The sequence below is a fragment of the Rhinopithecus roxellana genome, chromosome 1, assembly GCF_007565055.1.
Source record: "Rhinopithecus roxellana isolate Shanxi Qingling chromosome 1, ASM756505v1, whole genome shotgun sequence".
In the NCBI taxonomy this organism is placed as follows: Eukaryota; Metazoa; Chordata; class Mammalia; order Primates; family Cercopithecidae; genus Rhinopithecus; species Rhinopithecus roxellana.
In genome coordinates this window covers 18,365,505-18,382,140 of record NC_044549.1, presented here as the reverse complement: position 1 = coordinate 18,382,140, position 16,636 = coordinate 18,365,505, and the positions used below count along the sequence as shown (strand labels likewise).

General features: G+C 38.0%; 1 protein-coding gene across 1 annotated transcript in view; it reads right to left on the bottom strand.

Annotated features, from left to right (window-relative positions):
* Nucleotides 1-16,636, bottom strand: part of EPHA6 (EPH receptor A6) — a 955,335-nt gene that overhangs the window by 27,592 nt on the left and 911,107 nt on the right. Inside the window, exon 15 of the mRNA XM_030938295.1 lies at nt 1,398-1,547. Within this exon, the coding sequence (XP_030794155.1) occupies nt 1,398-1,547 (150 nt within the window). The remainder of the gene's footprint in view (nt 1-1,397; nt 1,548-16,636) is intronic.

Below are 16,636 nucleotides of genomic sequence, written 5' to 3'. Positions count from 1 at the left end.
CAGTCAGGAACAGCCCCAAACAAAGCCCAGTGGCTTTGAAGAGCAAAGGGAAGAGCAAAGGGGTTCTTCAAATAAGATTCCCTGATGAATAGTAGACTGTAGGCAAATGACGCAGATCCAAAAAGTCTAAGTGTTGGGGGCGTGGAGCAAAGGTTCCTGGTTACGGTGCACTTTGTCCTTAAGGGCAAATGCTCTGCAGGACCCAGCCACACTGGCTTTGCAGTTTGATGTGCTTTGGAGAACAAGGACTGAGCAGTGTGTTTGGCCTCAAACCTGCTGCTGTGTTGGCTTCTGGACTTAGCATTTTCCACAGAGTCAGTAGACACCCACAGTACTAAGGAGTCAGTTTCAAAAGCAGTACCATATGGCAGGGAGAAACACTAGCCATCGCCAGCCAACCAAAATCCAATCTTATCTATGCCTGACATTAGAAAAGGATACATTTTCTCTGTAATTAAGTCCTTAAGATACTTGGACAATTTGAGATTGGACGGTGTGAGGTGTGGAGGTGTGTGTGGGTTGCTTAAGTTGTGTTAAAACTGGCAAATGAGATGTGGCGATAGTGTTTAGGGATTATCTATAGTTACATAGTCTTTGTTTTCACCTAGGAACATTCAGAATCACATTAGAGGTGATTTCTCATTACCATTGTATCAGAAACCATCATATACTTTGAGAAGAGCAGGTGAGTAGACGAAGCCTGAATTTTGAGATGAGAAAGTGAGAACTTAAAATATAATGTCAGCTCTGACAGTACATTTACATGCATTTGTCAGAGTACCTGTATCTTTTGAATACTATCTCTATCGCTGTGGATAGGTCACAGGGATTAAATGTGTGAATTCTCCTGTTCTATAATATTATAGTATCAACCACCAAGGTAGTTTTATAGATAAAATAGAAACAAAACAATTTGCAACAGGGGTCATGTATCTCAAAAGAACCGTACTAGATGGCATATATTGACAATGCATTGCCTGAAAGCATTCACTTTTTTCCCTCTAAGTCATATCTAGTCTAAATTAATTTGCTCTTTACAGTGGTGCATTGAAATGTCCTAAGGAAGAAATGAAAAGTAAACGTTACTCTTTCTTTTCTCTCACTTGTAGGTCAAGGCTATTGCATAAACACAGTCAAACATCATTAGAACAAGCGTGGAAATCTCAGATGTAACGTGTGGATCAGGCACTCACATGGCACAGCCTGGCGGCTGTCCCTGAGGACACCAAATACATCTCAGAGTGAAAGGTTACTCAGCTTCTCAAACTCAGCCACAGACCATGAGCAGCTCTCAGGAAGTTGAAGGCCAATCTGAGTGAGGACAAAAGGTATATTTCCCCCTCAAGCTAATGTGTTTACATTCACAAAATGGCAGTTTAACTATTGGTAGCACTTACATCTTGGTTAGACATTTCCCAATAAGGTCTCTCTCCATAGGACATGACCTCCCACATGACAATGCCATAGCTCCATGCATCACTTGCTGAGGAGAATTTTCTGTAGGCGATGGCTTCTGGGGCTGTCCACCTGATGGGGATTTTTCCACCCTGGAAAACAAATTGGAGATTTCTTAGCTGGCTTATCAATGTATTAAAAACAAAATGGTATTCCAATTAAATATTTTTTATTAGAAAGATCTAAATACTTCATAATAGCACTGGCATTTTAAATTAAAACCAAAAGAAAGCCAGAATAATGTTAAAATGTCAGAAATATTTCCTATAATTATTCAGTAAAAATAGCTTTAATGGGAAATAAGTCACACTTCAGAAATATTTTATTTCATTCATTAGAGAAATTTATTTTTACTTTAGATTCACACAATTAACCCCTCTATAATGCCATTTGAAGAAAGTTCCAGATTATAGGACATTAAAACTAAATATTCAACACTCATTAAACATTGTATTGCATTTATAAATAATAATGAGAATAATCTCTAACTTAATTGAAGACAAGTGCTTAAATACAGAACGGAAACATTCTCTACCAATTCAATACTTATCAGAATTTTATTTCGTTCTCTTTCTTTCCTTTACATTTGCTAAGATTACATTTATTTTATATGAAAACATTCTTAACTAGTATATAAGCGCACCTTGAAAGGATCATCTTTCTTTCAAAAACTTTAATACAGCTTATATTTTTATTCCTCAATTTCAACTTAACATTTTAACATATTAAAGGAATTAAATTGCATGAATTTAATCTAAAGGTTCAAGAATTAAAGTCTGCCATTGTGTTACACTTAAATTTTATTAACATTTATTACATTTTATATCTTGAAACACTCTATAAATCCTTTTTTACTGTAATGACAAGAATAAAACAAATCATCCATTTGATTTACAATCTTTAAAATTCCTGCAGCTCCAAACTGCGAGTTGAGGGGACGAAAGCAGCCCTAGAGCCACTAGATGGCGGAAGAGAACAATGAGCAGCTCCCAGATTGCTGTCTTAAACCATGGAGATGGCTTAGGTTCATAACAAAAATTATTTTTGACTGTCAGAGCCCACCACAAAGGGATTGTTTCAACATTGTCCATGATCATGATCACATAATCTGATCACCCACTGTGTGCAAAGCCTGGTGCAAGTAGGGGTGGAAAGAAATAAAAGTGTGTTCTTTGGCCCTTAAGGAATTTAGGTTAAATATCTTTAAAGGTGAAACTACTAATTGAATGATCTAAACATTCCTTATTTAGTAATATTTAGTAAACACTACTTACTCGGAAAAAAAGGGATTAATCCAAAATGGGTACAATTTAGGTTTCACAAGGCACAGGAGAGCATTAATGGAACCCTCATTTCAAAGACTAGTAACATAGAATTGTTAGAAGAAACCTTGGGGAAAACACCTTGAATCCAATCCCCTGATTTTACAAGTGAGCAAACTGAGCCCAGGGTTTAGAAATTTCAAGGTTTAGAAATTTCTCACAGTATTATTAGGTACCTTATGTATACTAATGCTATCATATGATGTAAAGGTGTAATACTTAAGCACAGGGATTCTGTAACCACATATCAAAGCAGCCCAATAGAAGGAAGCCTGAAGCCTGAGGTTTTCATGCGTTGGGGCAAAGGTTAAAGGCAGCAGCAAATTAAGACTAGGAAATTAAATTTACAAAGTTGGTGACAGTAGCTTAAGAGTGTTGTGGGGCAGGGAGTTGCAAGGGGAGAACATTCATTCTTGAACCCAAAGTAGGGTAGCCAGATAAAATAAGGGACTCGTGGTTAAATTTGTATTTCAGACAAATAACAAATAATTTTTCATTATAAGTATGTTCCACATGGGAATTTTTTGGTATAAGTACATCCCAAATATTATATGAGACATGTTTATACTTAAAAAACACCCCAAATCATTGTTTATCTGTAATTCAAACTTAACTGGGCACTTTTATTTGCTAAATCTATCTACCCTAATCCAAAGTACTAAAAGCATTCAGGAATGAGAACACTGCAAATGACCCAACCGAACATAAAGTCATGTTCTAAAAACCGGGTGTGATCTTCACAAGGGGGTAAGGATACCTCTACTTGTATTTGTGCACCAATACTACAGCATTCTTGTTTTATTGTATGTTTGTGACTAAAGTGCCTCAGTCTGTGGCTCTGCATATTGAAACTATTTAAGTAAGATTCAGGTTTTTTTCCAATATGGAAGCCACATTTCCAGAAAATAAAGACCAAATTTGTCAATTTGACTCGAGAACGCATACAAGGGCAGCAGTCCCATCTGGCATTTCTCATGCTGGATCTTTTCCTTTGTTCCAGAAAACAATATGTAAAAGTGTGAATTGCTAGCCTGTCTGGCTGTTTCTTTGCTAAATCTTTGTGGGTTCTATTAAGATAGGCCAAAAAGCAAGTCAATGGTTATTTTATGTTCATTCACTCATTCACTTATAAATGATACTTCATATAAATTATTCACATATAAATTTATATTTTGAATAATTTGATATCACATATAAATGAAAACTTTATCACTTTCCTTCATAAGACTTTTTTCTTCAAGGGGAAGATATTACAGAATATTTGATTAATGGCATTGCTCCCTGTTATGAACTGAATTCTGTTCCCCTAAAATTCATACATTGAAGCCCAAACCCCCACTGCAACTATATTTGGAGATAGGGTCTTTAAAGAAGTAATCAAGGTCAAATAAATTTATAAGGTATGGCCCTCATCTAATATGACTGTGTCCTTTCCTTATAAGAAGATGAAAAGGTATCAGAGGCATGCAGGCACAGAGAAAAGGCCATTTAAGGCCATTCTCAAGAAGAAGCCATCTGTAAGCCGAAGAGTGGGGCCTTCCGAGAAGCCAAGCTTGTCAGCTCCTTGATCTTGGACTTCCAGTCTCTAGAACTGTGAGAAATAAATTCCTGTTGTTTAAGCCACCTGGTCTGTGGTGTTTTGTTACGGCAGCCCTAGCAGACTAATACTCTACCACTATAAAAAAACTTTTTTTCAAAATACTTTGTTAAAATGAACAACATTACAAAATGCACAGTGCATCTTTATTTAAAATTTTATTTCAACTGTTGCCTTTTAAAAATTATTTATTTATTTATTTTTGAGATGGAGTTTCACTGTTCTTGCCCAGGCTGGAGTGCAATGGCATGATCTTGGCCCACAGCAACTTCTGCCTCCCGGGTTCAAGAAATTCTCCTGCCTCAGCCTCCCGAGTAGCTGGGATTACAGGCACCTGCCACCATGCCCAGATAATTTTTTTGTATTTTTAGTAGACACAGAGTTTCACCATGTTGACCAGGCTGACCAGCATGGTTATGGTCCATGTTGAACTCCTGACCTCAAGTGATCCACGTGCCTTGGCCTCCCGAAGTGCTGGGATTATAGGCCACCACACTCGGCCAACAACTATTGCCTTTAAATGGAAAGTATGAACTGAAATACATCTTAAAATAAAACATGAAAAAATTGGACATAAGTTTAATGTAGGAAATAGAATTCTAATTAACAAAATGCATGATAATATGAACCCAATGGTATGCATAAACTAGAATAATTCTGAGCATACATGGAATAGGGATAGGAAAGCAGTCACACCTTTTGTTCCAATGGGAGGATGTATACTGGATACAGTTTATATCTAATTGCAAGATGAGGCAGAAAGGAAGAAGCCCTTAAGGCTACTGCATAGTCTCCATTCCTTATGTTAGAGGAAACACAGAAGCACCTGGGTTTTTTCTTTTTCCTTTTTAATCTAATGGATCAACTTAAACTTTCTTGGCTTGATCTCATCTACATATTTTTGCCCATGATATTGAATCATACACAGAGGTAATGCACTAAGGTACTTCTTTTCTCAAAGCATTAACCACCAGATGTTTGCTTCAGGTTTCAGGAATGAACAAATAGTACTTTAGATTTGAAATCACACTTATTGGAACATTACATGTTGCTTTACCATATGTTTATGAGAGAGAAAAAAGTTACCAAAGATGCTAATCAAAATGACTGAATGTAACTCAAATGACTTCTCATTTACTAATACTTCTCTTACAGAGCAAGCTTAATAACTTAGGGAACAAAAGAAAAACAGAAAATAAGTAAACTGGAGGGGTACTGAAATGTTTATTAGTAAACCTTTTGTGTTTTTTCTGTTTTCCAGGTCATATTCAGAGATTGTTGTCTAACAAGTAGGTAGTCAGTTGTAGCTGAAAAAGTGTAGGTGAGGAAACAAGGAGTACTGTATATTTGTATATCTCTGTCTGCCCTGCATCCCCAGAGTGGAGTTGCATTATAGGTGCATTTAACATCTGAGTATTACTACATAAGCCTCTAATCTTCAGAGGAGAGACCAATCAATTGAAATGTAGTAAGGATACAGAGGCTTAATACTGGAACCAAATGGAAAAATTCCGTAGAGAAGCAAGAACACTTAAAATGTCTCTCTCCATTTCTCATTTACTGGATTTGATGGTTATCTTGAAGGTAAAGGGTTTGAATAGACAGTAATCTGTCTGTAGACTTTTCTTATGTTCTCAATCTATCTCTATAGTACTCAATTAATGAGTATATATTATACTAAAGAATACTTTAAAAAATCCTTAAGAGCAATTTTAACTAAACAATGTTTTTCTTCCTGAAATACAAATTGTAAGACGCAACTTTACTATGGCTCATTGTGTGACCTTAGGCAAAGCGTAATCTCTAGAGTCTTAGATTTCAGAACTGCAAAATGAAGGGATTTGAATTAATGACCATAAAATAGTAAACTATAATGAGTTTTGACATTTGCCTAGAATTTCTCAGCTCCCATTAAATTGCAAAGAGATAGGCCATATGAGCTGGTACCAAGACCGTGTGAGCAGACAGCCTGATGACAGACAGAAAAGGAAGCAAGCACACTTCAGGTTACATCCCTGGCCGATAATTCATGGTTACAGTGGTGATCATGAGTGGTAAGCAAGAGGTAAAGTAACTTAAACACTTTGTTTAAGAAGGCAACAGCATGAATAATGTATACTGGAAAGGTTTGAAACCAAGATATTGACTTTTTCTTCCTTTTTATTTTTTAACTCTTAATGGGTAACCATTGGTTATTTGGAAAGCTTATTATATGGAGTCTTACTGATGTCAGACAAAGAAGGCATTAATATGCTTACTGGAGGATGACTTTAAATTATAATTTCTTGTTGGTGGGATTATGTGTGGCAGAGGTGGTCTTGTTTCAGGAGCTTTGATGGAGAGGTCAGCATTCTGGGGTCTTCTGCCTTAATTCGCTGTGGCGTCCCAAAAAGTCACAGCATGATCTCACATTCACTAGTTATAACAGACAACCCTAACTAGGGGGATAGTCTTCTTACTTTTGAGAATCACTGATCTTGAGAGAGAAATCCATCTCTTGCGCATCTCTTCCTAGTTTGTATTCCCCAAATCAACAAATTATTTTATAGTGCAAAATGGTATTATATTGTGCATATGTTTTAAAATTACGTGCCCAGCCTCTTTCAGAGAGGCATGTATATTCCTCCTTTATTGAGATTTACAAATCTAGGGAAACTTTGGTACTCTGGAAAGTTTTATCCTTTTCTGAAATGTGGAGATAATATCTGTCTTTACTTAAAGAAAGACTGAGGGCTAAGAGTGGAATGAATTCATTTACACTACAAAGAGAAACTTCTCATATTTTGACTTCTAGATAACATTTATTAAGTGGATTAAATGAGATGGTATACACAAAGCACCTCTTAGCAGCCAGCACCCAGTGGACACTCAGTAAATGTTATCTGTTTCCTTAATTATGTATCAAAAATTTGTTTTTTTTTGGACTCACTTGGCTTCCAGGTCACATCGGCATCTCAATTCCTTCATGTGGAATCACTGAACTCACCCTACCATGCCCAGGCTCAGGGATGATCTTCTCAAACAACAGCTTTTAGGAGTCAGAGGTGCAAAGTCAATTCTGCTGATGGACAGTCTCTGAAACAGTTCTAGTAATTTAGACCTTGTCTTGCCCGGTTCAAGAAAATCTGTGTGTCTTGGTCCAGTGAGTTTGGTCCCATGTTTAAACTCCTGCTGTTGTCCTGCCAGTGCCCTTCCGAGACTGGAGACAAATTTATATTTATCTTAGTATTTCACAGGTAGAATTCTGTCATCATATAACATCATTTATGGTTGAATGCTGGCAGGCCAGACTTCTGTCTGCAGCTTGACCTGCCTGATAAGGATTGTGTCTGGATTGCTTGCTTTTCCTGTGTGTTTCTATTCTCTTTCTGAGGTCATGCACACTGGGTAAGCTGTGAAACGTTTGTCCTTGAAATACATACGTAGACACAGTCACGTATGTACATACATGCATGCATGCACATGAGATTGTGCATGTGCATACAATTTTGTATCAATGTCTCAAGATTCACAGATGCCAGATTAAAAACACTCTTACTCTAGGCAAAAGAACCTTTTTTTGGCATAGTATTTTTAAAATATTGGTTCTTAATAACCACTTTTTATAAGCTGATAAGCACTGCAGAAATCGATGGTAAACAACGTTTTAGGTAACAAATATATGAAACTAACCTTTTAAAAAATCTAATATAAGAATTTTTTATCCCTTGTTCCAGGTTTTCATTATGTGTGCTGAGGATCTTCATGAGGGTGTTCACTGAGGTCTCAGGGTTTTATATTTCATGAACCCAGAGCTCACCAACTATTGGTCCTTAGGTTGAAAAAGGCCTGAATTTAGGCTTTTCATGGCTAAGTTATTTTTGTTTTGGTTTCTTAAACTGAAACTAAATGTCTTTAGACAGGGCGTGGGCTCTCTAGAGCATCTGCTCCACCCTCTCACCAAGTCTTTCATCAGACAAACTTGACCTATTTCCATTATCTTCCTGGCCCTGTTGGTGTTGCAGCCCTGTCCCTCCCCCACCCTAACTCTAACCCTACCTTTCCATCCGATTATGAAATACACAATTATCTACTTTTGAAATTTGTTTTACAGTGTATTTTTCATAGAGAATAGGGGCAGATGAGAAACAATTTCAAATAAACATGAATAGCTAAATCATCAGCTTTGTTTTCTACTTGCTAAAAAAATTCTTAACTATGGAAAGACTCTCTTCCTCCTCTCCTCATTTGGAATATTTAGAACTACACTACAATTTTATTCATTGTTTAAATGTATAAGCAGCTCGGTGAAAACTAATTTTTTGTTGTTCCTGTGATAAAACACTGCTTATCATGCTATTCAAACCCTGAAGAATTAGGATCCTTTTCACCTGCTTCCTCTTAAATTGCTCCTGAAAATAACTCATTGCCATCTATTTCTCAGTATTCTCCTTCAGTGAGAACATAGGTGCTACATCATTAAGTGAATAACACTATTCTGGGGGACATCTGTAAAATTAGATTTTCTATTTCATCCTATAAGGTAGATAATGTAGGACACAATGCTACTGCAGTGTGGGAGAATAAATATGTACTTTATTATGAGAATTGCCATTGTATCTGAGTGTAGATAACTTAAACACTACTGACAGTACAGGCAATTTTTTCAAAACAACTGATTGCTTATTATGGTTTTGAAAATATACTGTATGGTAAACACCCAGGGGGACAGCTGATCATATGTTAAAATGAGTTAAAAATACCATTCCCACTATTATCTGGACAGCAGTACTCTTCCTAACATCTCTCTTGAGGTATTCTCTCTTTCCCTTTTTTAAACCCAGTGTATGGAAGACTACCTACCCCAGCCCACCCTCCCCAGTGCATTTTAAATAATGATTTTTAAAGTTTCGTATTTGTAGCATTTATGGTAAAGAACTATGGAAATTAACACAAAAGTAATGAGTTTTCTTTTTAAAAAATGCACGACATAAATCATAAAGGGGAGTGAAAGATTAATTATTCCAGGCCATTGGCAATTGTTAATATTGAGATATTTAATACATTAAATCTTTAATGAAAATATAACTCTTCAGATATATAACATTTGACAGTTTTATAAAGCATTTTTATATCAGTGGCATCAATTTGATGTGTAACATTAAAGAGTAGGTACTTTGCTTTCTTATCAGGTTGTACTGTGAGAATAATACTAATATAAAGCAATGATTAATCTCCGTAGCATCTGTGATGATTAATTTTATGTGTCAACTTGACTAGCCTGAGGGATGACCAGATAGCTGGTAAAATATTATTTCTAGTGTGGTTGTGAGAGTGTTTCTGGAGGAAAACATTAGCATTTGAATCAGTAGATTAAGTACAGAAGCTTTCCTTGAGGACAGGCATCATCCAATCTACTGAGGGCCCAGAGAGAACAAAAGGGTAGAGGAAGGGTGAGTTTGCTCTCTCTTCTGGAGCTGGGACATCCATCTTCCGCTCTTGAACATCAGAGCTCTAGGTACTTAGACCTTCGGACTTTGGGACCTATGCAAGTTCTCCCCTGCTCCTGCCCCTTTCTTAGGCCTTTGGGTTAAAACTGAATTATATCATCAGCTTTCCTGGTTCTCCAGTTTGCAGATGGCATATCCTGGGACTTTTCAGCCTCCATAATCACGTGAATGAATTCCCATAATTATATATATATACATATAATTATGTATGTGTATATATATACACACATATAATTGTGTGTGTGTGTGTATATCTCCTAATGGTTCTGTTTCTCTGGAGAATCCTGACTGTATTAGTCTATTTTCTTGCTGCTGATAAAGACATACCTGAGACTGGGCAATTTACAAAAGAAAGGTTTAATGGACTCACGGTTCCACATGGCTGGGGAGGCCTCACAATCATGGTGGAAGGCAAGGAGGAGCAAGTTATTCCTTACATGGATGGCAGCAGGCAAAGAGAGAGATTGAGCTTGTGAAGGGAAACTCCCATTTTTAAAACCATCAGATCTTGTGAGACCCATTCACCATCACAAGAACAGCATGGGAAAGACCTACTCCCATGATTCAATCACCTCCCACCAGGTCCCTCCCACAACACATGGGAATTCAAGATGAAATTTGGGTGGGGACACAGTCAAACCATATCACTGACTGATATACCATCTATCTCTATCCATGGTTGGATGATATTTATTTGAGGAAAAAATTTAGATCCTGTCATAGGGAAAGTAAATTGCATAAAGTATATCTATATTTATACTAGTAGTATTTGCAAACTCTGCTTAAAAACAAATATTCAAAAAGAATGGAAAACTTGTATAGCACTCCAAAGTATACACAAGGGTGATTCTCATAAATCCTGGGGTGCTTGCTTTAGACAAACAGCATGCAATGTAGAGAGACAAAAGAACTGTAGAGCTGAATCCTGGCTTCTTGGCTCTCTTTCTTCTCTAAGCTGTTTTGTGATCTTGGACAAGTTACAGATTTTCCTGTAAACAGAGGTAACTGGACTGTGATATCTTGTAGTTCATATGAAGGTCTAATATTCTATGATTTGTTAATATATGTAACACCCCAGTGAATTAAGACAGAAGGAACAACCTTCACTTCTGTCTAAGGAAACAGACAGAAAGTGTTAGTGCAGAACTCAGTTGCTTCCTGTGCCATTGTTATGCCCACAGGCACTTTATACATTAAGTTAGACTGTTCCTGACAGATCCACAGTGCTTGGAACATATCTGAGCAGCAGGTCTTCTTTTGCAGCTATTGCATGTAGTTTTGTGATATATTGGTTTAGAATGGAACAGTGACCTTAAATTACCATTGTCAGAAAGGTTAGCTCTGACTATCATCCAAGGAGGAGAGAAAAGATGAAGAATGACATCTTTAGAGGCAGTCTGTCTGGGGTCAGCTACTCAACTGAAGTACACTCAATAGGAGAGAGGGCACAGTTATCTGAAGGACTGAAGAACATCACTCCAGGGAGAGGATGGGGTTGAAGGGTTCACCCCCAAAGGTAGAGAAGAACTTGGAAAAATGTCTGGAAGTACTTGGAGCTGGAAATACTAAAATATGTTTAATACAAATAAATCTATTTTAAAGGTAGACTTGGCTGAAAGAATTATTAAAATGCTCATATTTTCTGTATTAGTCTGTTTTCACATTGCTATGAAGAACTACTTCAGACTGGGTAATTTATAAACAAAAGGGGTTGAATTCACTCAGTTCCACATGGCTGAAAATGCCTCAGGAAACTTAACAATTATAGCAGAAGGTGAAGGGGAAGCAAGGCATGTCTTAGATGGTGGCAGAAGAGAGTGAGAGTGAAGGAGCATCTGCCAAATACTTTTAAACCATCATATTTCATGAGAACTCACTATCACAAGAAGTGAAGCATGGGGGAGACTGCCCCCAAGATCCAGTCACCTCCCACCAAATCCTTCCCTTGACACATGGGGATTACAATTTGAGATGAAATTCATGTGGGGACACAGAGCCAAACAATATCAATCCACCCTGGCCCCTCCCAAATCTCATAACCTTTTCATGTTTCAAAACCAACTCTGCATTCCCAATAGTCACTCGAAGTTATAACTCATTCCAGCATTAACTCAAAAGTCCAAATCGAAAGTCTCATCTGGGACAAGCAAGTCCCTTCCACCTATGAGCCTGTAAAATCAAAAACAAGCTAGTTACTTCCAAGATATAATGGAGGTACAGGCATTGAGTAAGTCTTTCAGTTCCAAATGGGATAAATTGGCCAAAACAAGGGGGCCACAGGCCCCATGCAAGTCTGAAACCCAACAAGGCAGTCATTAAATTTTAAAGCTCCAAAATAATCTCCTTTGACTCCATGTCTCACATCTAGGCCACATTGACACAAGAGGTGGGCTCCCAAGGCCTTCGGCAGGTCTGCCCCTGTGACTCTGCTGGATACAGCCCCATTGGCTGCTTTCACAGGCTGGCGTTGAGTGCCTGTGGTTTTTTTTTTGTGTGTGACTTGCATGGGGCCAGGTGTATGGTGCAAGCTGTTGGTGGATCTATCACTCTGGGGTCTTGAGGATAGTGTCCTTCTTCTCACAGTTCCACCAGGCAGTGCCCCACAGTGGGGACTATGTGTGGGGGCTCCAACTCCATGTTTTCCCTCTATATTGCACTAGTAGAGGTTCTCCATGAAGGCTCTGCTCCTGCAACAGACTTCTGCCTGGACATCCAGGCATTTTCATACATCCTCTGAAATCTAGGTAGATGCTCCCGAAGCTCAATTCTTGTCTTCTGCACACCTGCAGGCCCAATATCACATGGAAGCCACCAAGGCCTGGAGCTTGCACCCTCTGAAGCAATGGCCTGAGCTGTACCTTGGCCTCTTTTAGCCATGACTGGAGCTGGCACAGCTGGGACATGGGGCACCAAGTCCTCAGGCTGCACAGAGCAGTGGGGCCCTGGGCCCAGCCAATGAAACCACTTTTCACTCCTAGGCCTCCAGACCTGTGATGGGAAGAACTGCCATGAAGATCTCTGAAATGCCCTGGAGACATTTTCCCCATTGTCTTGGTGATTAACATTTGATTTCTCCTTACTTAAGCAAATTTCTGCAGCTGGTAGCTTGAATTTCTCTCCCGAAAATGGGATTTTCTTTTCCACCACGTGGTCATGCTTCAGATTTTCCAAACTTTTACACTCTGCTTCCCTTTTAAACATAAGTTCTAATTTCAGACCATCTCTTTGTGTACACATATAACTGTATGTGTTCAGAAAAAGCCAGGTCACATCTTTAATACTTTGCTGCTTAGAAATGTCTTCTTCCAGGTACCCTAAATCATCTCTCTCAAGTTCAAAGTTTCACAGATTTCTAGGGTAGGGGCAAAATGCCAGCAGTCTCTTTGCTAAAGCATAGCAAGAGTGACCTTTGCTTCAATTCCCAGTAAGTTCCTCATCTCCATCTGAGACCACCTGAGCTTGGACTTCATTGTCCATATCACTATCAGCATTTTGGTCAAAACCATTCAACAAGTCTCTAGGAAGTTCCAAACTTTCCCACCTCACCCTGTCTCCTTCTGAGCCCTCCAAAGTGTTCCAACCTCTGCCCATTATTCAGTTCCCAAGTTGCTTTCACATTTTTAGGTATCTTTATTAGCAGTACCCCACTCTTGGCACCAATTTTCTGCATTAGTTCGTTTTCACTCTGCTATAAAGAACTACCTCAGACTGGGTAAAACCAAAAGAGGTTTAATTGACTCACAGTTCTGCATGGCTGAGGAGACCTCAGAAAACTTACAATCATGGCGGAAGGAGAAGAGAAAACAAGGCACATCTTACATGGCAGCAGGAGAGAGAGAAACTGCCAAACGCTTTTAAACCATCAGATGTCATGCAAACTCATGAGAACAGCATTGGGGAAACTGCTCCCATGATCTGATCACCTCCCACCAAGTCCCTCCCTTGACATGTGGGGATAACAGTTGGAGGTGGATTTGGGTGGGAACATATAGCCAAATCATATTATATTTTAGGTAGGTTTTAAAGCTGGGGTAAATTGATTAAAAAATGGAAGACAGTTTACTTATCCTCAGGTTCATAGTTGAGAAAATTTATACAAACCTTTATTCTTCATTCCATTATTCCAATACAATATGCTGTATTTTCCACTTTTCTCATTTCTAAAACCAATGGATCCTTCAGATCCTTACTGGTTTATGATCAAAGTGATCGTTCTTCTTATGCCTGCCTATAACACTTACTGTCTGCCTCACTCACTTTGCAACTAGCATCATATACCCTCTATGCACTGTTATTTGAAATTTTAAAAGGTGAATGTACTGTCTTCCCAGAAAGTTTATAAAAGTTTTGGAGGGTCTTTTATTCTTCTTTTTACTAAACGGCACTTCACAGTATTTAGTATTGTGCTTTGATTATAATGTAAATTTATTGATTATTTGCTGGGAGGATTACTTGATGGGATGAATTAGGAAAGTGGTGTAAAATGAAAGGCACAGTCTCAGAACTACACTATATAAGCAGAAATCACATTTTGATTTTCAGTTCATTTTTAGTCATCACTATGAATTTGATTAATGATAAGGAAAAAAAGAAAGGGGGGATTTCTCCATCTAAATTTTCAATTTAAAAAGGATACCACTAGAGAGGCACTGAAGGTCACTGGTAGCATTCATTCATTCATTCATTCCTTTAGTCTTGAGTTTCTTGAACACATCTAACATGCCAGGTCCTAGAGTCACAAACAAGACATGCTTCTTGTCCTCAGGGAGTTCATGTTACAGTAAGAGAAACACTGATGCAAATAAATAATAGCAGCACAGAGGGTAAGCGCTCTAACAAAAGTCTGTACCAGATTCAATTGGCAGCAAAAAAAAAAAAAAAAAAAAAAAAAAAAAAAAGGAGGGATCAGTTATTTGGGATGGCTGTGTGAGGAGGCAGAAAACCTTCAGAATAGAAGCAATCTTTTAGGTAGAGCTGAAAAGAAAAGTAGGAATTCGACTAGTAAGACAAAAAGACTAGGACATCCTTTCAGAGAAAACAGAAAGTTCAAAGAGAGAGGCACAGAGGGGCAACAGAGCATCTCATGTCCAAGAAATTGCAAGTTGTCTGAAACTGCCGCCACTAAGAGTCTAAGAAAAACTGATGATTGCAAAGTTGGAGACAGGAGCAATAGCCATGTCAGTGAAGACTTGGTTAGACAACTAGAATAGCAGGCAGTGAGATTTCACAATGTTACCATCACTAGAAATGCGTCCCTACAAAACGGAATTTTATAATTTGGTTTGTATCTGTCACTTTTTTTATGTGTAAAATCATACAAAATTTGGTTTGATTTCTTTTTGTTTATTATTGTCCTGTTTGTTGTGGCTTAAAGATTTGCATCTTGTGATCAAAAGTGGTGTAAATGAGTGTTTTTTTCCTAAAATAAAAGGATGACAGGGATCCTAAATCTCTCTTTTGACCTTTTGCACTAAATGTCTCATAAAAAGAATAAAATCACTTTAAATCTGGCAGAATCAACTACAGTAAATGTGTGCAATCATGCATCATACCAAGCAGGTTGAAAGGTCTAATTTTACTTGCATAATATATTCACTGTTTTATAGCAGATTTTTCCAGTGAATACATTTTGGCAAAGCAATGCCTTTTTAAACAAGCTTCCAGCTTGTTTTGCTCAGGTTTAAGTATATCATTTGGGTTCTGAAGCCTTGTTCATTGTGGACAGCAGATGGCTCTTGGAGGACATCACTGGAGCACTGCGTGGCATAACATGACAGAATCTGGATGTACTTGGCTGCAAGTAGAAAGAAGCAACAAATAATTTATATCATCTTCAAATGATATCACAAGCCAGTAGCAGAAGATGATATAAAATAAAAGAGGGCTTATCCAATTGTGGAGTGAGGTCTTTTAAAAGATCAATCCAGATTTCTAAGAGCGCTTTCCATTTTCATCTTGAATGTCTCCTGGCTTTTTCTTATTTTAATCTATACTCTTCTTGATCTGTTCTTTTTCTTTTGTTCTCTACTGTCCTGTTTTCTTTCACTCGGTTCTTGCTGCCAAATATTCAGTGTGTGTATAGATTATAAATTCCCTGAGGCAGACACTTTGTTTGCTTGGTTCTTTGATGTTTTCTTAGTGTTTAGAAATAAGCCCAAGCATAATAGGTGCTCAATTAATATTAGTTAAATGAATGTTAGAGATGTAGTGTACAATCACAACAGTGCTAATCATGGAATAGGCGATACTAAACAATGCTATGAAATGTGAGAGTTGCCATGATAGTGGAGAGTCAGGGAAGCCTTCAAGAGAAAATGAAGACTAGGCTGGAACCTTATAAAAGATGCATAGATTTAGATGAAAGAAGGAAGTGTGAGAGAGGAGGGGATGGGAAATGGGGGAAAGAAGACTGGTCCAGGTAGAGAGGAGAACGTAAGATTCAGAGGTACTGAGAGAAGTTGAGTTCAATTCGAGAAAAGAGGTGAGATAAAGGAGGGGGAGAGGTGAGGCTAGAGAAGTAAGCAGGGGAGAGATCATGAAGAGCTTCCTCAGGCATTAAAAACAATTGGACCTTGTTTTGTGGCAATGGAACACCACTGAAAGACTTTAAGCGAGGGGATGATAAAATTTTGGTTTTTGTTTGGTTTTGTTATTTTTATTTTAGATCACTTTGGCTGCTCTGTGGATTGCTGATGGGGGAATAGAAGGAAAATAGAAGAGGAGACAAGAAAACCTTGCCATGTCTAAAAAGTCAGTAACATTACTTCACAGTT